Source organism: Bubalus kerabau, chromosome 19 (assembly GCF_029407905.1).
Source record: "Bubalus kerabau isolate K-KA32 ecotype Philippines breed swamp buffalo chromosome 19, PCC_UOA_SB_1v2, whole genome shotgun sequence".
NCBI classification, from domain to species: domain Eukaryota; kingdom Metazoa; phylum Chordata; class Mammalia; order Artiodactyla; family Bovidae; genus Bubalus; species Bubalus kerabau.
Window position 1 is genome coordinate 60,073,250 of NC_073642.1, and position 25,054 is coordinate 60,098,303.

A 25,054-nucleotide genomic window follows, 5' to 3' on the forward strand; every position below is an offset into this window, starting at 1 on the left:
CCCTGTCAGCCTGGATCCCAGAGACACCAGCTAACCCAAGTGAACAGGTAATAGGAGTAGGAAATTGACCTTTGTTGTTTTCAGTGATGAGGCTTCTGGTTGTTACCGCAGCATACACGAGATTATCCTAACTGTTGCATTCACAGCATACACCAGCATGAATTTCGTAGAAATGAAAGATTTAAATGTAAAAAGTGAAACCCAAAAAGTACTAGAAGAAATCATAAAAGAACTTAAAACCTTGGAGAAGGGAATGCCTTTGTAACTAAGCAATAAAACCTCAAAACTGTTTTTAAAAGATTAATAATTTTAGATACATATAAAATTTTTAAAGTCTCTGCATGACAACTATCATAATCAGAGTCAAAATACAAAGGAAAAAAACTAGGAGAAACACACACAATTTATATCATGGAAAGAAGACTAATTTCATTTTTATCTAAAGAGTTCTTATAAATCAATATGAAAAAGACTAATGACCCAATGTAACAGTTGACAAAAAAATTATAATTGTTCATAATAAAACAAATGAACTTGACTCTTAAACTTATAAAAATATTGTTCAGATTAAGAGAAATGCACATTAAAACTACAAATGAGAAGCTCTGCTTCATCTGTTAGACTGGGCAAAGACCAAAGTTGATGCTGGGACTTCCCTGGTGGTCCAGTGGCTAAGAAGCCTTGCTCCCAATGCAGGGAGCCTGGGTTCAATCCCTGGTCAGGGAACTAAGATCCCGCATGCTGCCCCTAAGACCTGGCACAGTCAGGAAAGGGAAAAAATAGTTGATGCGGTACTGATGACAGTGTAGGAAATTGTGAAATAGTGATAGGGACTCATATATTCTTTCAGCAAATTTAAATTTAAACAGCCTCTCTGGATAGATATCTGATGATAACTCTGAAAATTATTAAGTACATATGCCTGCAATCCGGGAGACCCAGGTTCGACTCCTGGGCTGGGAAGATCCTCTGGAGGAGGGCATGACAACCCACTCCAGTATTTTTGCCTGGAGAATTCCATGAACACAGGAACCTGGAGAGCTACAGTTCACAGGGTCACAGAGAATCAGACATGACTGAGTGAATTTATACATACCTTTTAACCCAGCAATCCATTTTTCGGAATTTATTCTATAGGTATACTTACAATGGTGATAAATATGTAAAACAAAGTTATTCGTTGCAGCTTCATTGAAATTGCAAAAAGGAAAGAAAAAGAAAAGGAAACAACCTAAGAACACCATCAATAAGCAACAGTTTGCGTAAGTAACAGTCCCTGCATATAATGCATGGAATTCTGTGCATATAATGGAATCTAATGCAGACAAAAGAATGAACACATTCATCGTGACTCTGTGAACTGATAGGGAAAGATCACTAAAATACTGCTGCTGCTGCTGCTGCTAAGTCACTTCCGTCGTGTCCGACTCTGTTCGACCCCATAGATGGCAGCCCACCAGGCTCCCCCTTCCCTGGGATTCTCCAGGCAAGAACAGTGGAGTGGGGTGCCATTTCCTTCTCCAATGCATGAAAGTGAAAAGTGAAAAATACGGCTAAGTACATTAAAAAAGCAAGGTGCACGATAGTAAACTACACTGCCATTTGTATATGAGCAAAACATATCTGGATAAAATACGTTCAAGTTGTTAAAAACATGCTTGCCTCTGGGAAGGGGACATTGGTGTCTGGGGAAGTTTTTGAGGCAGATTTGACTGTATTCCTTTAATTCATTTTGAGTGATGTCAAAATTATCTCTTCAAAAAGCAACTTTAAATAATGTGGAGAACAAAAGCTCTCTGAGTGTAACTGGTTACAGTGTAACTAGAATTGGCCAGCATGAGATCACAACTAGGACCCATCAAACAATGAAATTAAGTGTTTATATGTTTCCAAGTATTGGAAACAATTATGTAACCCTAGATGGGTTTGATATTTCATACCAGGAAGGTTCAAGGCAATTGATCATAATTTCCCACTGCACAGGGTTTTCTATATTTCAGAATTGGAAGCCATTTCTTCAGAAAAGCTAAAGCCAAATCTTTTTTAAAAGGTCGACTCTAATTCCACTTCAGCTGAGATTTCCTTAACTAAAGCCATCAAATTGCTCCAGAGTATCAAATGTATTTTTATCTTCTTATCTTAGACAAAAGCTCCCATGGAGATTGTACTCACAGCTTCCTTCTCAACAGAGGCCACAAAGGCCTTTGCCCAAATAGAGAATTTCCTATCCATCTAAACCACTAATTTCAGGTGAAATACTGACCTGGATTACCTGGGCAGAGGGGTGATGATACATCAGATATCTCTGATGCTTCAATAGGAGGACGAAATGGGGCCTCCTACCCAGTGTTCCACCCCAACTCTACGTTGCCCATTCTAAGGACATTGTACATAGAGTTAGCCTGAGAAGAAGCGTTAGATCAGAAAGACCTAGATTTGAATCCATGCTTCATTGGGCTTCCCTCATAGCTCAGTTGGTGAAGAATCCGCCTGCAGTGCAGGAGACCCCGGTTCAATTCCTGGGTCAGGAAGATCTGCTGGAGAAGGGATAGGCTACCCACTCCAGTATTCTGGCCTGGAGAATTCCATGGACTATACAGTCCCTGAGTTGAAAAGAGTCGGACAACACTGAGTGACTTTCACTTTCATTGAGAGTTTTACGCAGAATCCCTCACATTAGGAAACCATCTGAATGTGGCAAGAGGCTCAGATGACAACAACTGATTCATATTTGAATGGATATTGGAGAATCAAGCAGCATGACCATGACAATAAGGATCCTGACAATGAGCATCCCCAAAGCACCACTAGGGCAGAAGAACTGAGGGCTGCCTACAATTTAATAGGGCTTGCTTGTTGGCTCAGACGGTATAGAATCTGCCTGCAATGGAGGAGACCTGGGTTCAACCCCTGGATTGGGAAGATCCCCTGGAGAAGGGAATGGCAACACACTTTAGAAATGAATTTCCAATCAATTGGATGGAGACTCAGAGCTAGAGGAATTTACTTTTTTTTTTTTTTTAAAGAAAGGCTACAACATTTCTCATATGCCTAAACTGGTGGGATAAGATAATTATCTACTATTATTTTTGTTATCACTATTAGGTTAGTGGGGGCTTCCTGGTGGCTCAGATGATAACGAATCACCTGCAATGTGGGAGACCTGGGTTTGATCCCTGGGTTGGGAAAATCCCCTGGAGGAGGGCATGGCAAGCCACTCCAGTGTTCTTGCCTGGAGAATCCCCATGGACAGAAGAGCCCGGCAGCTATAGTCCACAGGGTCCCAATAGTTGGACACAACTGTGCGACTGAATACATTAAGTTAATATTTTGCTGGAGATGCTGCTTTTCTTGTGTCCCAACCTGTTGACTCACGTAAGTATGTGTCCATGGGCAGGGGAGCTTTCTCAGGCATTGTCTCAATCCCTCAACTTGAACCTACTTGTTCAAGAGCAGCTGTCTCTGCAGCTCCTCTGCTCAGACTCTGCCTTCTGTTTTCTGCCCAGATCCTTTGGATCAAAATGACACTTGTGCTCAGTTACGGGTCCCCTATTGGCCCCCAGACACTGTCCCTTTAGCTCCACACTCTGCTTCCATCTAGGTTAGTCCCACCCATGCCGGTATCTGGAAGTTTTAGCAGCCGTAGATAACCAAGACTCTCCAGAGGAATCATCTAACTTGCCCACTCTGAACACCCAAATCTTGACTAAATTAATCACATTAGGTGAGTTCTGTACATTTTGAAAGCTTCTTTAACTGGAATTCTGTGTGCATGCATGCTCAGTCACTTCAGTTGTGACCGACTCTTGGTGACCCCATGGACTGTAGCCCTCCAGGCTCCTCTGTCCGTTGGATTTGTTGAGGCAGTTTGAAATGTTGGAAAAGAATTTCCAGACACAGAGCATTTCAGACAGGAGTGAGTTGATTAAGAACAAAGAGCAGACAATGAAGGCACTGATAATGCCTCATGGTAGACCAGGAGGTCTCCTAACTTTTATAGGAAGAGTTGACAGCTTTCTTGAATTGAGCCAATTTTTATAGCCACAAGATAAAAAGCAATTCCTACTGGAAGGTTGGTGTTAAGTGATTGGTTAGGGCTCTATACGGTGTTTACTGGAGCGGACATCTTTGCCTAATTTGGGGTCAGGAAACTTGTTAGTGATGATCAGGGGCTTTTGGCAACAGTTACAAAGGGTCTCAGTAAGCTTTGGAGGTGATGTTGGTTCAGAGCTCTGCTTCTGTGACTGTGGTGTCAGGGCTTGAACCTGTGACCTGGTGCAGGACTCAACAGGATTTTCCCAGCAAGAATACTGGAGTGGGTTGCGTGCCCTCCTCCAGGGGATCTTCCTGAGCCAGGGATCAAACTCAGGTCTCCTGCATCTCCTGCACTGCAGATGGATTCTTTAGTGCTGAGCCACCAGGGAAGCCTAGAACTCTTGTATATAAGAAAAAGAAAAGTTCACTGAGAGTCATTGATTCCATGTCTTGGAATAAGAAGTGTACTAAGTTAATTTAAGACAAGTATAAGCATTGTGGATATTGTCTGGGGTTTCTCATGGTGCTTCTAGCTCCTCAGCATCAAGGAAGCAATGAAAACTTTTAACCATGAGGGCGAGAGAACAATCTCCATTATGGCTGACATGCATCCTTTTTCTCTTTCCTCTGGACCCTGAACTGCACACTGTGCTGTGTGGCTTGACTTTCTCATCCTTGTCCATTTGCCCTTAGATGCCATCTCAACGGGATCTATTACCAAGTTCTCACCAACTGCACTTGGAGATACTCAAGTTCCTTTCAAGTAGAATGTTACCAGAAGCTCCATCTCTCTCTCATGGGTCTTAAAATTCTGGTTGATGCTGTAATTGTGTTGATGCCACTCAACACATACATTACATTGGGCACCTTTTTCTTGCCTCTTTTTAAACTCTGGAGATGACTTTGTCTGTTTGTTGGTTTCTTTGAGTCATATCTGGTTTAGACAGACGGTCTCAATTTCTTTCCATCTTTTGGACCATGGATTAAAAGGTTTCAGATCAGATCAGTCAGTCGTGTCCGACTCTTTGCGACCCCATGAATCGCAGCACGCCAGGCCTCTCTGTCCATCACCAACTCCCAGAGTTCACTCAGACTCACGTCCATAGAGTCAGTGATGCCATCCAGCAATCTCATCCTCTGTCCTCCCCTTCTCCTCCTGCCCCCAATCCCTCCCAGCATCAGAGTCTTTTCCAGTGAGTCAACTCTTCACATGAGGTGGCCAAAGTACTGGAGTTTCAGCTTTAGCATCAATCGTTCCAATGAACACCCAGGACTGATCTCCTTTAGAATGGACTGGTTGGATCTCCTTGCAGTCCAAGGGACTCTCAAGAGTCTTCTCCAACACCACAGTTCAAAAGCATCAATTCTTCGGTGCTCAGCCTTCTTCACAGTCCAACTCTCACAACCATACATGACCACAGGAAAAACCATAGCCTTGACTAGACGGACCTTTGTTGGCAAAGTAATGTCTCTGCTTTTGAATATGCTATCTAGGTTGGTCATAACTTTCCTTCCAAGGAGTAAGCATCTTTTAATTTCATGGCTGCAGTCACCATCTGCAGTGATTTTGGAGCCCAGAAAAATAAAGTCTGACACTGTTTCCACTGTTTCCCCATCGATTTCCCATGAAGTCATGGGACCCGATGCCATGATCTTCGTTTTCTGAATGTTGAGCTTTAAGCCAACTTTTTCACTCTCCTCTTTCACTTTCATCAAGAGGCTTTTGAGTTCCTCTTCACTTTCTGCCATAAGGGTGGTGTCATTTGCATATCTGAGGTTATTGATATTCCTCCCAGCAATCTTGATTCCAGCTTGTGTTTGTTCCAGTCCAGCGTTTCTCAAGACGTTCTCTGCATAGAAGTTAAATAAACAGGGTGACAATATACAGCCAGACGAACTCCTTTTCCTATTTGGAACCAGTCTGTTGTTCCATGTCCAGTTCTAACTGTTGATTCCTGACCTTCATACAGATTTCACAAGAGGCAGGTCAGGTGGTCTGGTATTCCCATCTCTTTCAGAATTTTCCACAGTTTATTGTGATCCACACAGTCAAAGGCTTTGGCATAGTCAATAAAGCAGAAATAGAAGTTTTTCTGGAACTCTCTTGCTTTTTCCATGACCCAGCAGATGTTGGCAATTTGATCTCTGGTTCCTCTGCCTTTTCTAAAACCAGCTTGAACATCAGGAAGTTCACGGTTCACATATTGCTGAAGCCTGGCTTGGAGAATTTTGAGCATTACTTTACTAGCGTGTGAGATGAGTGCAATGGTGCGGTAGTTTGAGCAATCTTTGGCATTGCCTTTCTTTGGGATTGGAATGAAAACTGACCTTTTCCAGTCCTGTGGCCACTGCTGAGTTTTCCAAATTTGCTGGCATATTGAGTGCAGCACTTTCACAGCATCATCTTTCAGGGTTTGGAATAGCTCAACTGGAATTCCATCACATCCACTAGCTTTGTTCATAGTGATGCTTTCTAAGGTCCACTTGACTTCACATTCCAGGATGTCTGGCTCTAGGTCAGTGATCACACCATTGTGATTATCTGGGTCATGAAGATCTTTTTTGTACAGTTCTTCTGTGTATTCTTACCACCTCTTCTTGGTATCTTCTCCTTCTGTTAGGTTCATACCATTTCTGTCCTTTATCGAGCTCATCTTTGCATGAAATGTTCCTTTGGTATCTCTGATTTTCTTGAAGAGATCCCTAGTCTTTCCCATTCTGTTGTTTTCCCCTATTTCTTTGCATTGATCGCTAAGGAAGGCTTTCTTATCTCTTCTTGCTATTCTTTGGAACTCTGCATTCAGATGTTTATATCTTTCCTTTTCTCCTTTGCTTTTCACTTCTCTTCTTTTCACAGCTGTTTGTAAGGCCTCCCCAGACAGCCATTTTGCTTTTTTGCATTTCTTTTCTATGGGAATGGTCTTGATCCCTGTCTCCTGTACAGTGTCACGAACCTCATTCCATAGTTCATCAGATCTAGGCCCTTAAATCTATTTCTCACTTCCACTGTATAATCATAAGGGATTTGATTTAGGTAATACCTGAATGGTCTAGTGGTTTTCCCTACTGTCTTCAATTTCAGTCTGAATTTGGCAATAAGGAGTTCACGGTCTGAGCCACAGTCAGCTCCCGGTCTTGTTTTTGCTGACTGTATAGAGCTTCTCCATCTTTGGCTGCAAGGAATATAATCAATCTGATTTCAGTGTTGACCATCTGGTGATGTTCATGTGTAGAGTCTTCTCTTGTGTTGTTGGAAGAGGGTGTTTGTTATGACCAGTGCATTGTCTTGGCAAAACTCTATTAGTCTTTGCCCTGCTTCATTCTGTATTCCAAGGCCAAATTTGCCTGTTACTCCAGGTGTTTCTTGACTTCCTACTTTTGCATTCCAGTCCCCTATAATGAAAAGGACATGTTTTTTGGGTGTTAGTTCTAAAAGGTCTTGTAGGTCTTCATAGAACCGTTCAACTTCAGCTTCTTCAGCATTACTGGTTGGGGCATAGACTTGGATTACTGTGATATTGAATGGTTTGCCTTGGAAACGAACAGAGATCATTCTGTCGTTTTTGAGATTGCATCCAAGTACTGCATTTCGGACTCTTTTGTTGACCATAATGGCCACTCCATTTCTTCTGAGGGATTCCTGCCCGCAGTAGTAGATATAATGGTCATCTGAGTTAAATTCACCCATTCCAGTCCGTTTCAGTTCGCTGATTCCTAGAATGTCGACATTCACTCTTGTTGTCTCTTGTTTGACCACTTCCAATTTGTCTTGATTCATGGACCTGACATTCCAGGTTCCTATGCAATTTTGCTCTTTACAGCATCAGACCTTGCTTCTATCACCAGTCACATCCACAGCTGGGTATTGTTTTTGCTTTGGCTCCATCCCTTCATTCTTTCTGGAGTTATTTCTCCACTGATCTCCAGTAGCATATTGGGCACCTACTGACCTGGGGAGTTTCTCTTTCAGTATCCTATCATTTTGCCTTTTCATACTGTTCATGGGGTTCTCAAGGCAAGAATACTGAAGTGGTTTGCCATTCCCTTCTCCAATGGACCACATTCTGTCAAATCTCTCCACCATGACCCGCCCATCTTGGGTTGCCCCAGGGGCATGGCTTAGTTTCATTGAGTTAGACAAGGCTGTGGTCCTAAGACCACATAATGACCGTGTCTCACATACTGCCTGGCACATAATAGCTGCCATAAACTATAGCTATAATTATTATTATTGTTGCCTCATGTTTATGCCACTCTTCATGACCTAGCATACAAGAGTTGCCTCTGCAAATAAACTTCAGTGATTTCCAAGAAAGGACCCCCAGTTTATTACCATCTCCTTCTGCTCCTCTAAAGTTGAGTAAAAATTTCGAATGACTTCCGAAAACAAATGATGTGACATTTTTATCCTAAACAGTTATGGAAAGCTGCCTACTTTGTTGAGGCAGTACCTTGGTGTGCACTCAAAGTCTATTTTCAAGTTCTTCTTTGTTGCTGGGTCTTGACATTCAGCCAGCAGAGAAACGCCACAGGAAGTGGAACAATAAATAAAAAGTTGCAGAGCCAAGGAGAAAACATTCTGTGCTGATGGTAATCAGATTATTAATGGAATTCTCGAGCCCAATGGGGAAGCAACCTGACTCAGAGATCCTCTGGGACTCAGAACCGTCTGCCCGAGAAGCCTTGATCGTGGAGACTCTCTGGGTAGCCCTATTCTCAAGGCATCCACTATGGCTCACCTCCTCCTGTGCTTCAGGACCCATGATCTCGTCCTGCCCTTTGAATCCCAGTTCCCTCACCACCATGATATAGCTCCTCACCCACACCCAGGTCTTTAGAGGTCATCCCTGAGGCTGGCTAACATCCAGACAGAGAAATCCATTTATGGATTCAGTTCAGTTCAGTCACTCAGTTGTGACCCCATGGACTGCAGCACGCCAGGCCTCCCTGTCCATCACCAACTTCTGGAGGCTACTCAGACTCATGTCCATCACATGCCATCCAACCATCTCATCCTCTGTCGTCCCCTTCTCCTCCTGCCTTCAATCTTTCCCAGCATCAGGGACTTTTCCAATAAGCCTGTTCTTTGCATCAGGTGGCCAAAGTATTGGAGTTTCAGCTTCAGCATCAGTCCTTCCAGTGAATACTCAGGACTGATTTCCTTTAGGATTAACTGGTTGGATCTCCTTCAAGGAGATTCATGGATTGACAGAAATCAATTCCCTGAGCCTAAGCTATGCTGATCCAAGGCCACAGGTGAGGGGGGTCCCTAGTGGGTGGTACATGCATTTTTTTCCAAGCAGGTTCAGAATCTCCAAAGCCTGAGTAAATCATGTTTTTTCCACCCTCAAATCAGGAAATTGCAAAATAGTTTGTAAGTATTAAACCATATTGTGTTGGAAATACAATACATGACATTTATTGAAAAGAATAAAATGTTATAGGATTAGATTAAAGCCTATGAAATAGCCATCTTGGGTGGACAAAAGCAATTGAATATTAGCAATTTCAAATAGTTCAATCCAATAACTGTAGATGATATTCACTGAGCATGCATCACACACTGCACACCGTCCTCTGTGCTTAACAAGTGCACATCCTGTGAGTGAGGGCTGTTGTTGATCTCAGAGGGAGAGCAGTGATCTTAGTTCACCGCCCAGGAACTAAACCTGGGCACACCAGGTTTAAACTTTGTGTGCACACCAAGGTACTACCTCAACAAAGTAAGCAGTTTTCCATAACTTTTTAGGATAAAAAATGTCACATCATTTGCTTTTGGAAGTCATTTGACATTTTTTACTCTACTTTAGAGGAGCGGAAGGAGATGGTAATAAACTGGGGGTCTTTTCTTGGAAATCACTGAAACACATTTGCAGAGGCAGCTCTCGTGTGTTAGGTAATGAACTTGAGCAAATTCCAGGAGATAGCATGGGCCAGGGAGGCCTGGCATGCTGTAGTCCACGGGGTCGCAGAGTCAGACATAGCTGGGCAACTGAACAATAATAATAGCAACCTGGATGAAAACCAAGAGACCTAGTCACTAGGCCACCAGGGACTAGAAGCAAAATGGCCCTGGCCCTTGCCCCTGTTTGAAAGCAAGAATGTTTCAAGGAGGCAAAAATCTGTAAGAGCAGGTGCAAAGTTTATTATTAAAGACACAGCATAATGTATGGGAGTGAAGCATGTGTTGTTGCTCACTCATGTCCGACTCTTTGTGATCCCATGGACTGTAGCCTGCCAGGCTCCTCTGTCCATGGAATTCTCTAGGCAAGAATACTGAAGTGGGTTGCCATTTCCTTCTCTAATTCAACTCAGAAACTAGGCAGAAACACACACCTGGAGAAGAATGTGAGCGTCCTGAGTGAGGAAGAGTGCAATCACTTGTATAGGACAGTCCTTCCGGGTCTTTGTTTATCTTTGGCCAATTATCTTGTATCTTTCTTCACACATGACTGGTCCATGGATCCTCCCCAAGATGCATGTCCAGCTGTTTGCTAAGATGGGTCCCACCACAGAGGTCAGTCGGTGAATGTCCACACTTATTATGTGGTGGAGCCTCCTCCCTTTGGGGGTCCCTCCCTTTTCGACCCCCCAAAAGCCTTCCTGCACATTTGCAGACAAAGAAGTCTTCCCTAACCTCAGGAGTGGGTACCTTATCTCTTTGCTTTAGCAGAGCTCAGCCTTTACCACTAGCTTTGTCTATCCTTGGAGTGTCTGGGTGAGAACAAAGCTTGAATTTTACTCCACTTGACAAATACCAGGTGTCCAGCCCAGGGGCCACTGTGTCCTACCTCATTGTCTTTGTTTTACAGATGAGGAAACTGAGTCTCAGGGAGGTAAAGTAACTAGTCCAAAATCAGGCAGCTGGTAATGTGTTCTGTTGGGTTTAGACAATACGCTGAATTCTGCTTCTCAGTGAATGCCTACATTTCCAGCCATCTTTTCCTCTATCCTGTTTTTTATAAATACCATTTCATTTATTTATTTGGTTGCACTGGATCTTTGTTGCTGCACAAGGGCTTCTCTAGATGTGGCAAGTGGGGCTACTCTTCACTGTGGTTCAAGCGCTTCTTGTTGCAATGACTTCTCTTGCGCAGTAAGGGCTCTAGGGTGGGCGGGCCTCAGTAGTTTCTGTTCTTGGGCTCTAGAGGGTGGGCTCAGCAGTTGTGGCATGTGGACCTCCTGGGCCTGTAGAATCTTCCCGGACCAGGGATCAAACCCATGGAGCCTGCATTGGCTGATTCTCAACCACTGGACCACGAGGGAAGTCCTCCTCTACCCTTTGGGATCTCTGTTCCCACAGCTGCCCCCTAGCTTTGGTCATGACCAATAACTGACTGCAGTTCACATGATGCTCTCAGAACATCTGCCTCTCGCCCTGGACCACTAGCTTCTGTGTTTAGAGCATGCTCACTCTAAGCATTCCATTCCAATACCTTTTCAGACTATTAAATTATCCAATCCCTGACTACCAATTTCCCCCCTTCTTCAGACTCTCTCTTGTGTTCATTTCCCTCTTCAACCAGCTGAGAGTCTGTATCCATTTTCAATTATTCCCTAGCATTTCTCACTAATTCTCTTTCCCCCTTCACCCCTCAAAATATGCAAACCTCCAAATATGCTGATACCTGCATCACTTTTCAGAGAAGATGCTGATTCTGAGGAACCCCAGTGCCACAGATCCAATCAACAAGCAAGAGATTTAGTTCTGTTGCCAGGCTCCAAGAGAGACCAGCTCAGACATTCTGGAGAGATTTCCACACAAGCACTGAAATCAAATCAGAAGTTTCTAGTATTCTACAAATAAAACAGAGAAGAAACTAATGAAATATTTCTTCCATCTTATTTTGAAAAAGATCAAAGGTGTAGAAAAGTTAAAAGAATGAAAGAAAGAAAGTGAAGTTGCTCAGTCATGTATGACTCTTTGTGACTCCATGGAGCAGCCTACCAGGCTTCTCTGTCCATGGGATTTTCCAGGCAGAAAAAGATCAAAGGTGTAGAAAAGTTAAAAGAATAGCACAATTAAAAACAATATACCCTCATTTTGAAACATAGAAATATCGAATCATCATGTTGGGAAATAGGAATTAACCGTGGTGTAGGTCAATTATACTCAAAAACAAACTCATAGAAAAATAGAGCAGATTTGTGGTTACACAGTGAGGGGGCGGGGTGAGGGGGCGGGTGGAATTGGAGGAAGGTGGTCAAAAGATATAAACTTCCAGTTGTAAGATCAGTTAAGTACTAGGGTTATAATATACAACATGGGAAAGATAATTAGCATTCTGTGATATACATTATATATGAAAGTTAAGAGAGTATATCCTAAGAGTTCTCATCACAAGGGAAAAGTATTTTTTCTGTTGCTTTACTTTTGTATATATATGATATAATGAAAGAAAGTGAAAGTCACTCAGTCGTGTCTGACTCTTTGTGATCCAATGGACTATACAGTCCATGGAATTCTCCAGGCTACAATACTGGAGTGGGTAGACTTTCCCTTCTCCAGGGGATCTTCCCAACCCAGGGATTGAACCCAGGTCTCCTGCATTGCAGGCGGACTCTTTACCAGCTGAGCCACAAGTAGATGTTATTAAATTCATTGTGATCATCATTTTACAATGTATGCAACTCAAATCATTATGCTATACATCTTGAACTTAACCAGTGCTGTATGTTAATTATATCTCAATAAAACTGGAAGAAAAAGAAAAGAACCAGATTCACTGCTCTTAGTTTTATTAGTCCTTAATTTTGCCACATTTGCACACCCCCATGTGTATGTTCAGTTCAGTTCAGTCACTCAGTCGTGTCCGACTCTGCGACCAAAGAGTCGGACACGACTGAGTAACTGAACCAGGCCTCCCTGTCCATCACCAACTCCCGGAGTTCACCCAGACTCACCTCCATCGAGTCAGTGATGCCATCCAGCAATCTCATCCTCTGTCCTCCCCTTCTCCTCCTGCCCCTAATCCCTCCCAGCATCAGAGCCTTTTCCAATGAGTCAACTCTTCACATGAGGTGGCCAAAGTACTGGAGTTTCAGCTTTAGCATCATTCCTTCCAAAGAAATCCCAGGGCTGATCTCCTTCAGAATGGACTGGTTGGATCTCCTTGCAGTCCAAGGGACTCTCAAGAGTCTTCTCCAACACCACAGTTCAAAAGCATCAATTCTTTGGCGCTCAGCCTTCTTCACAGTCCAACTCTCACATCCATACATGACCACAGGAAGAACCACAGCCTTGACTAGATGGACCTTTGTTGACAAAGTAATGTCTCTGCTTTTGAATATGCTATCTAGGTTGGTCATAACTTTCTTTCCAAGGAGTAAGCGTCTTTTAATTTCATGGCTGCAGTCCCCATCTGCAGTGATTTTGGAGCCCAGAAAAATAAAGTCTGACACTGTTTCCACTGTTTCCCCATCTATTTCCCATGAAGTGATGGGACACATATTTTTTGCAAATCCATTTGAAAGTAAGTTGCAGACATTGACACACAGACACGCAGACATACACATCTATGCATATACACATTCTCAAGTGCGGCAATGGCACCCAACTCCAGTAGTCTTGCCTGGAAAATCCCATGGGCGGAGGAGCCTGGTAGGCTGCAGTCCATGGGGTCCCGAAGAGTCAGGCACGACTGAGCAACTTCACTTTCACTTTTCACTTTCATGAGTTGGAGAAGGAAATGGTAACCCACTCCAGTGTTCTTGCCTGGAGAATCCCAGGGATGGGGGAGCCTGGTGGGCTGCCGCCTATGGGGTCGCACAGAGTCGGACACAACTGAAGTGACTTAGCAACAGCATCAAGTGCATGCACACACACACGAATGTATTAAAGAATACCAGGCAGCATCTCTGACTCTCAGAGCTGGTGCTCAGCACAATCCTCAACGCCCACGTTCATGACTAACACCATTCTGGCCACAGGAAAACAGAAATGTGTCTTCCTGTCTCTTGTCCTCTGTCATCAAAACAAAGGGTAAGAGTGTCCAGATGCTGGGAAGGCTTGTGGGTTGTGTCCCTGTTGATTTTGGAGACAGACCCGGTTTCTGACTGTGGGGAGGGTTTGAGTCCTTAAGTAAGAAGACAGACAGATATACTGACTCAGATAGTAAGAATGCAATATTCTTGCATGCGATGTATCATTTTTTTTAGAAGTACAAATCTCCATTTTCCTGCCTTATTTATGTTACCATATGTGTTTCTGGAGGTACTCACAAATTGACACAGTATTCCCAAATAGTTGCTAATGAAAGGTGAGGAACATTTTTCAATATTAAATAATTATATACTCTACATTTTTGTAATGTAAGTCTAGACAAAACACACACAGAGCGGAAGATGTATTTTTCGCGTTGCTATTTATACCAAAATCGCAAGTGGCTGTATATTGATTTAAATATTTAATAAGCTATGCTGCTGCTGCTGCTGCTAAGTCGCTTCAATTGTGTCCAACTCTGTGCGACCCCATAGACAACAGCCCACCAGGCTCCTCCGACCCTGGGATTCTCCAGGCAAGAACACTGGAGTGGGTTGCCATTTCCTTCTCCAATGCATGAAAGTGAAAAGTGAAAGTGAAGTCGCTCAGTCGTGTCCGACTCTTAGCGACCCCATGGACTGCAGCCTACCAGGCTCCTCCGCCCATGGGATTTTCCAGGCAAGACTACTGGAGTGGGGTGCCACTGCCTTCTCCATAATAAGCTATAACTAGATTTAAAAATAAATAATTCTGCTTTATTTTTGAAATTCTTATTTAAAGTTTCTATTAATTTAAATTGTATTTTGCCACCTAATGAAAGGCAATTTTAAATATGCTAGAAGGCAAAATCATGATTTGAAAACATGGTTTTTAATTTTCTGGGCACTACATTTGTCATTTACACTTTAATGAAAGTATGTTCATAGTTTGTAAACTTTGAATTCATGACATTTCATTGTTTACTGCTTTAGCTCATTACGGCCAATAGAAAGGTTGTGTAATAGTCCTGGTTATAGCAATATAATTAGTGATTTTGCTGAAGTAAAAGAATAAATGAAGGAATAAAACTATTTTTTAAATAAATATATAGCAATTTGGGGTGAATGGGCAATATGCGATTTTCCCACTACTACTGCTGCCAGGAAGGGGGTTGCAGAGTTGTGTCCCACGGCGGCAAGCTGGGTTGCCTGGCCTGGTTTACGCCTGCACCTGCTCCTCCGGCAGGTGACATCACAGTTTCTTAAGAACTGAGTCCATACCTTATTCTTCTTTGTGTCTCCATGTCTGGCTCACGGTTGTTTGTCAACGAATCAATAAAATAGAATTAGATGAACTGGTTTTAAAAAAGAAATATATATATAGCCATTTAAGAATTTTGTGTTTATATATTGTATTACAACAGTTAAATACTGATGGTTCATTATCAAAACATCCTGACATGTGATATAATAAATTATATATAAATTATATATATACTATATTATATATACCTTATAATATATATTTTATATTATAATTTTATGATTAAAAGTTGGCAAAATAATTAAGAGAAAGCTGAATTTATATACATAATATATATAAAATTATACATATAAATATAATATATATAATAATATACAATATACATTAATATATAGTATACAATAATATATATGATTATAATATATCATACATTGTATATATCATATGTAATATATTATTATATTTTATTATATATTAATATTAATATTATATTATATATTAACATATTATATTATAAATAAATATCAGATCAGATCAGATCAAATCAGTTGCTCAGTCGTGTCCGACTCTTTGCGACCCCATGAATCGCAGCATGCCAGGCCTCCCTGTCCATCACCAACTCCTGGAGTTCACCCAGACTCACCTCCATCGATCAGTGATGCCATCCAGCCATCTCATCCTCTGTCGTCCCCTTCTCCTCTTGTCCCCAATCCCTCCCAGCATCAGAGCCTTTTCCAATGAGTCAACTCTTCGCATGAGGTGGCCAAAATACTGGAGTTTCAGCTTCAGCATCATTCCCTCCAAAGAAATCCCAGGGCTGATCTCCTTCAGAATGGACTGGTTGGATCTCCTTGCAGTCCAAGGGACTCTCAAGAGTCTTCTCATACACCACAATTCAAAAGCATCAATTCTTCGGCGCTCAGCCTTCTTTACAGTCCAACTCTCACATCCATACATGACCACAGGGAAAACCATAGCCTTGACTAGACGAACCTTTGTTGGCAAAGTAATGTCTCTGCTTTTGAATATGCTGTCTAGGTTGGTCATAACTTTACTTCCAAGGAGGAAGCGTCTTTTAATTTCATGGCTGCAGTCACCATCTGCAGTGATTTTGGAGCCCAGAAAAATAAAGTCTGACACTGTTTCCACTGTTTCCCCATCTATTTCCCATGAAGTGATGGGACCGGATGCTATGATCTTCATTTTCTGAATGTTGAGCTTTAAGCCAACTTTTTCACTCTCCACTTTCACTTTCATCAAGAGGCTTTTGAGTTCCTCTTCACTTTCTGCCATAAGGGTGGTGTCATCTGCATATCTGAGGTTATTGATATTTCTCCCAGCAATCTTGATTCCAGCTTATGATGTTAAATATGATATATTATATATTATAGTATATTATATATAATATTATAATATATTATATTACAAAATTATATAATATATATTTATATATTATATATTACATATGTTATATATTATTATTTTATTATATAATTATTGATATTATATATTATAATTTGATATTGTAATTGATATTATATATAATTATAATTATATATTTATAATTATATATAATATATATAATTTGTTATATATTATATATACATTATATTTATAATATATATTTTTATATATGATATACGTAACATATATCATATACAATATTTTTATATATTTTATATATATTTATAAAATAATATATTTATTATATATTTATTTATTATATAATATATAGTATATGTTATATTATATTATATAATTAAAATTCTAATAAATATATTATAATTATATAATATAATGTAATATTATATTATATTATATAATGTATTATTATATTATACTATAATATATATTATAATATATAATATAATGTATTATATTCTGTGATATATGATATGTTATAATATATAATATATTATAATGTATTATCTATAATATATTTATACTATTACTATATATTATATATTGTTATATAATCATTAATATTATATATTATTATATTATATAAATATATATTGTATTTATATATAATATATATTTTATATATAAATTCAGCTTTCTCAATTATTTTGCCAACTTTTAATCATAAAGTTATAACCCTGCAGACTATTTGCTTTGTTACTGTACAGGTATATTTGAAATGGTAGGATAGATTATATATGATTTCGTGGTTCATTAGTTTGGTTCACAACTTTTTAATGCTTAAGCACATGCTGTGTGGACTTCTAGTTATACTCTGATCCCAGGGCCTTTATTTACAGTCTCACTCTAGGTTCTGTGAATGTCAGGATAGACCTTCACACACAGTTCTTGATACACATGCAGTTATTTATATAAAGTGAACTGAAAGTCGCTCAGTTGTGTTTGACTCTTTGCGATCCCATGGGTATAGTCCATGGAATTTTCTAGGCCAGAATACTGGAGTGGGTAGCCTTTCCCTTCTCCAGGGGATCTTCTCAACCCAAGGATCAAACCCAGGTCTCCCGCATTGCAGGCTGATTCTTTACCAGCTGAGCCAGGAGGGAAGCCCAGTTTATATTATATAAGTTGTGAATAAAAGAACAAATGAACATTAGCAAGCCAAAATTCAAATTAGTTGTAACAATGTTCTCTGTGACATTGTAGAGAAACTTGCAAGGCAAAGTGGTTTAATAATTAATAAACTATTAATTTAATGTAACACATTTATAAAACCAAGCAGTCCTAACAGATACTATGAAGGCAGTTGATAAAATTTAATATTTATTCTCAATTTCAGTTTCTGCAACATTTTGGAAAACTAGGAAGAGTCGAACATCTAACTTCATCTCACATTTGATGGTCAAGTATCCCAGATGCTGCCATTAAATCAGGACAAGAAAAGGAGGCCAGGGGTATTTTTATTAGTTCACATTGTTCTTTAATTTCCACCCAATGCAATTCTGAATGAAGTAGAAATAAAGAGATATAATTTCTGGAGGAAGAGATGAAATCAAGTTATTTTTAGATCATCTGATATATCAAGAAAACCCAAGGGAATCATCTGAAAAGCTATTAAAAAGAAATGAGAGTTCAATAATATAGCCAAATCTATGATAAAAATGCCAAAGTTAATAACTTTTTTAATATACCAGCAATAACAGATGAGGGGACATAAAGAGAAAAAGAGACTCCCTCTACAATAACAATAAAAAACATAAAATCTCTAAGAACGACTCTAAAAAGATAATGGAAGAATGTCTATGAAGAAAAATATGAAGCTTTGCTGAGGGCCATAAAAGAAGACTTAAGAAAATCAAGAGAACATGTCTCTGAATAAGAAGACAAGATGGGGAAAAAATGCCAATTTATCCCAAATTAAATAAAGATTTAATGCAATAACAGTCAAACCAACAGGAGCTTTTCATAATTTGACAGTAGTAGACATAAAATGACTCTTTTAAAAAGTTAGAGCAGCTGATAGAATTCTTTCAAACAAAAGGGAAACACATTCATTAATCTCCCAGTTATTAAAAAGTATTATCTATCTACATTAATTAAAACAATGTGTACTGGTGTGATTACAGATCCATCCGAGGAAAAACAAAAGCCCATTTGTTTCCTTAGCTCCTTAATGATCTTGTCCCAACCCTCTTCCCCAATTCCAATTGCTTCTAACCTGTGAAACCCATTCTCAGCACCAATTCAACAAAAGTGCAATCTACGTATGTCTCCAAGATGCTCCTTGATTTGTAACTTTTTATTGTAAAAGCTATATATTTGTAAAATGTAAAACTATTCAACTTTGTATGGTACACACGTAGGCTAAAGAATCCTCCCCAGTGTAAGCCATGGTAACTGTGACAGTAAAGTGGGGGGAAAGATGCACTTTTCAGCCAATGTTGTTGGGATAATGTGGCAAGTATGCTGCCAAACTGCTCATGGGGTTCTCAAAGCAAGACTACTAAAGTGTCTTGCCATTCCTTTCTCCAGCCTCTTGATGAAGGTGAAAGAGGAGAGTGGAAAAGCTGGCTTAAAACGCAACATTCAAAAGCTAAGATTATGGCATCCAGTCCCATCACTTCATGGCAAATAGATGGGGAAGCAATGGAAACAACGACAGACATTATTTTCTTGGGTTCCAAAATCACTGCAGATGGTGACTTCAGCCATGAAATTAAAAGACGCTTGCTCCTTGGAAGAAAAGCTACGACAAACCTTGACAACATATTTAAAAGCAAAGACATTACTTTGTCAACAAAGGTCTGTCTAGTCAAAGCTATGGTTTTTCCAGTGGTCATGTATGGATGTGAGTTGGACCATAAAGAAAGCAAGCACCAAAGAATTGATGCTTTTGAACTGCGGTGTTGGAGAAGACTCTTGAGAGTCCCTAGGACTGCAAGGAGATCCAACCAGTCAATTCTAAAGGAAATGAGTCCCGAATATTCATTGGAAGGACTGATGCTGAAGCTGAAGCTCCAATACTTTGGCTGCCTGATGCAAAGAACTGACTCATTGGAAAAGACCCTGATGCTGAGAAAGACTGAAGGCAGGAGAGGGGTACAACAGAGGATGAGATGGTTGGATGGCATCACTGACTCGATGGACATGAGTTTGAGCAAGTTCCAGAAGTTGGTGATGGACAGAGAGGCCTGGCGTGCAGTCCATGGGGTCGCAAAGAGTCAGACACAACTGAGCAACTGAACTGAAATGATACTGACAAAATTATTGAAAGGTTGTTGTTGAATCACGCGAAGACACCAGGATTCTTGGCCCCCGGAGGAAAAGAATTCAATCCAGGGCAGGAGACGAGGCTTGATCGCTCAGAGCTTTTGTGTAATAAAGTTTTATTAAAGTATAAAGGAGATAGAGAAAGCTTCTGACATAGGCATCAGAAGGGGGCAGAAAGAGTACCCCCTTGCTAGTGTTAACAATTAAGTTATATAATCCAAAGAACGTCTGGAGGTTGTAAAGACCTCATCAGACCTACTCCCATAATTTACATTTTAAGATAACAGAATTAGCCAGAAGGTTTAATCCAAAGACTGTCCTCAGGCAGGATACATTATTGTTATATAATCCTAAGGAATGTGGAGAAAGAAAAAAAGTTTGTCCTTTCTTCCCCCTGAGAATTCCAGACCCCTCTCTCCTTGGGGACCCCTAGACTCTTTATCAACCTGCCTAGCAAATGACTCTTTCATTCCCCCCTTTTCTTTTAGGAGAACTATGTTGCCTAGGGAAAAGGGGCGTCGTTCTCGTTCCATAACTGCTTCCAAGCTGACAAGGGGCGTTGTCCCTAAATTGGTGAGGCAACATATTCTCCTAATCCTCATATTGAGGATATCTGATCCAGGGGCCCCAAATAGTAGTTGGAGGAAGCTACAGCAGTAGCAGGAGTTTGAGCAACCATTTGTAACTTAAAAGCTTTCATGCGGCTAGAAACAAATCCAGTTATACAATTACAGATGCAGGCAACATAGTCATTAAAACAAGTTAAAATCGAAATTAAAAGTCACATCATGTCCATAATTAAAGTACAAAGTGTTGCACCAGTCCATTTTAGGGTTGGTAGATGTCATCAGATGAAGAAGAGGCATCGCATGTGATTGTTGTCAAAGGTATTCACAGACTCGGAGAAAGTCTTTTCCTTGAAGTGGGGATGTCCACCACGGGAAGCCTTCCACTGATGAAGAGGGGAGTGCTCCGCAGACCCAGCAGTTAGACTGATTGTGGAATGCAGCATAGGGGTGAGCCCAGGACAGGAAGACATTGTCTTGAGGATCAAACTGCAGACTCAGGATTTTTGGAGTCAGCAGAAGTAGACTCACATAGATTATCAGGCCCATCCGCTGCCCTTTGCTTAACTCTAGAGCTCAGGTCAGAGCCACAAGCTCCGCTAACTGAGCACTGGTTCCATGTCAGGATTGCCTAATGGGGTATCCGCATAGTTTAAAGTTAGGAATTGAGAACAATCATGATCAGGTGTTTCATTTTCCTCCTCAGGAAGGAAAGTGGCAGGATTTAGATTTCCACAAACTTTAAGCTTAGTTGCTGGTCCTTCTAACAACAGTGACTGATATTTAAGAAGCCTACTGTCTGTCATCCAAATATTAACCTTAGAATTTAAGATTCCACTCACATCATGAGAAGTCAGTACAGTAAGGTTTCGTCCATTAATTATTTTTAAAGCTTCAGGTGCTAATAAAGCCGCTGCCCCAATTACTCTTAGGCAGTGGGGCCACCCACGTGAAACTACATCTAATTCTCTGCTTAGATAAGCAATAGGTTGCTGGTGAGGCCCTCGGGATTGTGTCAAAACTCCCAATGCCACACCTTTTCTTTCAGTGACAAACAAATTAAATTCTGACCCTGTGGGCAAGCTCAGAACTGGAGCTTGCAGGAGAGCAATCTGAAGAACCTTAAAAGCCTTTTGAGTTTCTGGAGACCAAACCAGTTTGTCGGTTTGGGCCTGCTGAGTTTCAGCTATAAGTTTATATAAAGGCAAGTTCCCCGTAACCCAGAATCCAAATGCGACAGTAACCTGTGATTCCTCAAAATCCTCTCAATTGTCTTAAAGTCATAGGTAGGGGATGATTTAGTATAGGTTTAATTTTCTCAGGGCCTATGGCCCTAGTCCCTTCTGATATGATTAGACCCAGATATCTAACTGATTGTTGACAAAGCTGAGCCTTTTCTCCCTGCCAGAAAGTTTAAGAAATCTTCTGAGGCTCGCGAACAAGCTTCCTCTGTCTCAGCACAGAGCAAAATATCATCTACATACTGTAACACCACCGCTTCAGAGCTATTAAAGTTTTGCAGATCCCGTGACAAACTTTGTCCAAATAAGTGAGGACTGTCACGAAATCCCTAGGGCAAAACTGTCCAGGTTAACTTGAGAAGCTGGCTGCGTAGGGTCTTCAAAGGCAAATAGAAATTGACTTTCTTCTGCCAAAGGCACTGAATAGAAGGCATCTTTTAAATCAATTACTGAGAAATATTTAGCCCATTCAGGAATTTCAGACAATAGAGTATAAGGATTAGGCACCACGGGGTGTAAAAGAACTACAGCCTCATTTATTATTCGTAAATCTTGAACTAGTCTCCATTTACCATTCGATTTCTTTATACCCAAAATAGGAGTGTTGCAAGGACTCTTACAGGGAATTAATAGTCCCTGCTCCTTTAAATTTTCGATGATGGTTTTTAACCCTTCCTTAACTTCAGGTTTCAGTGGATACTGCTTCTTATGTGGAAATATGTGCGGGTCTTTGAGCTTAACAACTACAGGAATAGCATTTTGTGCTCGACCCACAGATTTTCCATCAGCCCATACTCTAGGATTTACATTTTGTTCAACTAAATGGAGAGAAAGGAAGGACTCCATTAGGCAAGGTCCATTAGGCATGGACCTTGCTCAGTATATCCCTTCCCAAAAGGGGTGAGGGAGATTCTGGCACGATCAGAAACTCATGTGAAAACAGCACAGAACCCCAGTTGCAAGATAAAGAATAACTGAAATAATACCTTTTGGCTCATCCAGACAGTCCCATTACGGAAGCAGATCGGGAAGAAAGTGGGCCAGGGGCTTCAGTAAGCACAGAATAAGTTGCCCCAGTATCTACAAGGAAATCGACGGATTGCCCCCCCCCCCCCCAATTATTAATACCCGGGATTCCTCAGGTGTAATTAGGACGGGAGCTTGTGTGGGGACCCCCGGGCACCTTCAGTCCTGATTGTCTTGAAGTCCGACCCCGGAGACCTACGCCTCTGGGGGCAGTCTCTCTTCCAGTGTGGTCCTTTGCAGACCGGACATGGAGCCGGGGGCGGCTTAGATGCCTGAGGGCAATCCTGCTTGAGGTGCCCCTCCTTTCCACAGTAATAGTAAGCCCAGCCCTTTTCACCTGGGTCCCTCTGGGCATTTTTCTCAGGCTGTTTAAGAACGTTTTTCATAGCCATGGAGAAGGCTTCCGCCTTTTCCTTTGTCTTTTTTTGCCTTTCTTTCTTTTCTTCATATTCCCTACCATAATAGACTGTCTGAGCCAGTTGTAACAGAGTATCTAAAGACTGATTTGGTCCATACGCCTGTTTTAATAGCTTACCGCGGATATCTGGAGCCGACTGAGTGAGAAATCTATCCTTTAAGATCACTTTTCCCTCTTCACTTTCCGAATCAATCTCAGTGAATCTGCGAAGGCCTTCTCTCAGTCTATCTAGGAGTGTACCAGGAGCTTCCTTCTCTTCCTGTTCTATGTCTGCCAATTTGCCATAGTAAGGCTTAGAACGCACCTGCCTAAGTCCTTCAAGAATACATCTAACAAAATGACTCTGATCCCATCTTCCTTTAGCTGTGTTGTAGTCCCAGTCTGGTTCTATAGTTGGGACCACCTGATTCCCAGTGGGGAGGGCCGCTATCTCATTCTTCCTCTTCCCTACTGATTCATTACCAAGCCATTCATCTCCATAAGCAACCACTTTTCCCAAAACTCGAGTCTTTGACTCAGGAGTCAGCGTTTGTCCCAAGATATACATCACATCCTTCCAAGTGAGGTCATAAAGCAAAGTAACACCTTTAAAAGCTCTAATATATTTTTCTGGGTCATCTAAATAGTCTCCCAGATCCTCCTTGATTCTTTGTATTTCTTGATAAGAGAAAGGCTTATTAACTCTCACAGACTGATTATTTCTCCCGGTGGATGTTTCATAAAGAGGCAACAGCTTGTGTGGCTGGCTGTTCCTCAGTCTCTCTGGCTGCTCTGTGCATATGATCCCGGGGATAGATTGGAGAAACCTGTTTTTCCTCTTCTCTTTGTCTCCTGTCCTCCATTTCATCTCTTACTTCGATGGTCTGAGTTTCTACTGAAACCAGAGTAGTCTGAGGTCGTACTGAGACAGGAGTTGTTTGGACCTCCATGTGGGCAGTTTGAATCCCAGTTTGAAGTCCCAGGTACAGGGGCAAAGTAAGAGGACAGGAGGGAGCTGAAGGTTTCACGCCCAAATCTATACCCTTAGGACATAAGTCTGGCATATTTCGCTGAGAGAAAAAGGGCAACACATATGCTACTTCTACCCATTTCCCTTGTTCCTTACAGAACCGGTCTAATTGTAGAACAGTATTATACTTAAGAGACCCTCCAATTGGCCACTGTTCGCCATCCTCCAATGGATACCGTGGCCATGCAGTATCACATAGGAAGACCAGGTGTGTCTTCTTTAAGCCCTGGGGATCAAATCTATCCCAGTTTTTCAGGATACAGTTCAAAGGAGTGAGGCTGGAATTGTTAGCTCCCATCTGTAAGAGAGAAAAAAAGCGACCGGCACCATTTTTCTACCAGAGGTGTCCCTCCCTGCTCTAGATGGGGGTGTAGACAGACGTTACACCAAAAGCTTTTCCTTCCTGGTCGGACTTAGTCTGTTCCTTACCGTCTCAGGCGCCGTACTCGTCCCTCCGGGTTCTACCACCGAGATGGGGTGGGGATGTACCAGGGGTAGACTTGATAGCATCCCTACTTGATGTCCAGCTCTTCACCCTTAACCTTGCTTGCCTCTGATGTCACCCGGGGTGAATCAGAGTAACCTTCCGGAATGCCTCCCAAGCTAAGACCGCTGAGGGAAACATTCATCACCTGAGTGCCTGTGCATGACCCTGAGTATTTCCTGACCGCAATAAGACCGACATGAACATAAAACTGAGATGTTCTTTCCAAGCATCACCACACCAGTATAATAGCCTCCTCTGATCCACTAAGAGCCGGCGTTACCAAAGAAAAAAAACCCATTGCAGTCCCAATCTGAGTAACCTTTAACCTCAGAGATGTTCTGGGATCTAGAGCTCCATCT

General features: G+C 41.3%; 1 protein-coding gene across 1 annotated transcript; it reads right to left on the reverse strand.

The window, feature by feature from the left end:
- Nucleotides 1–22,897: 22,897 nt before the first annotated feature.
- Nucleotides 22,898–24,845, reverse strand: LOC129634163 (uncharacterized). Its single transcript, XM_055556147.1, has 2 exons — nucleotides 24,638–24,845; nucleotides 22,898–24,506 (listed from the first exon to the last, which is right to left on the reverse strand). The coding sequence occupies exons 1-2, from the start codon at nucleotides 24,716–24,718 to the stop codon at nucleotides 23,916–23,918; spliced, it is 672 nt and encodes a 223-aa protein (XP_055412122.1). The 5' UTR covers nucleotides 24,719–24,845; the 3' UTR covers nucleotides 22,898–23,915.
- Nucleotides 24,846–25,054: the final 209 nt, after the last annotated feature.

Coding starts and splice junctions, on each gene's coding strand:
- LOC129634163 (XM_055556147.1), bottom strand. CDS start 24,718: ATGCTATCAAGTCTACCCCTGGTACATCCCCACCCCATCTCGGTGGTA. Junction 24,507..24,637: donor CGAGTACGGCGCCTGAGACG/GTAAGGAACAGA, acceptor TCTCTCTTACAG/ATGGGAGCTAACAATTCCAG.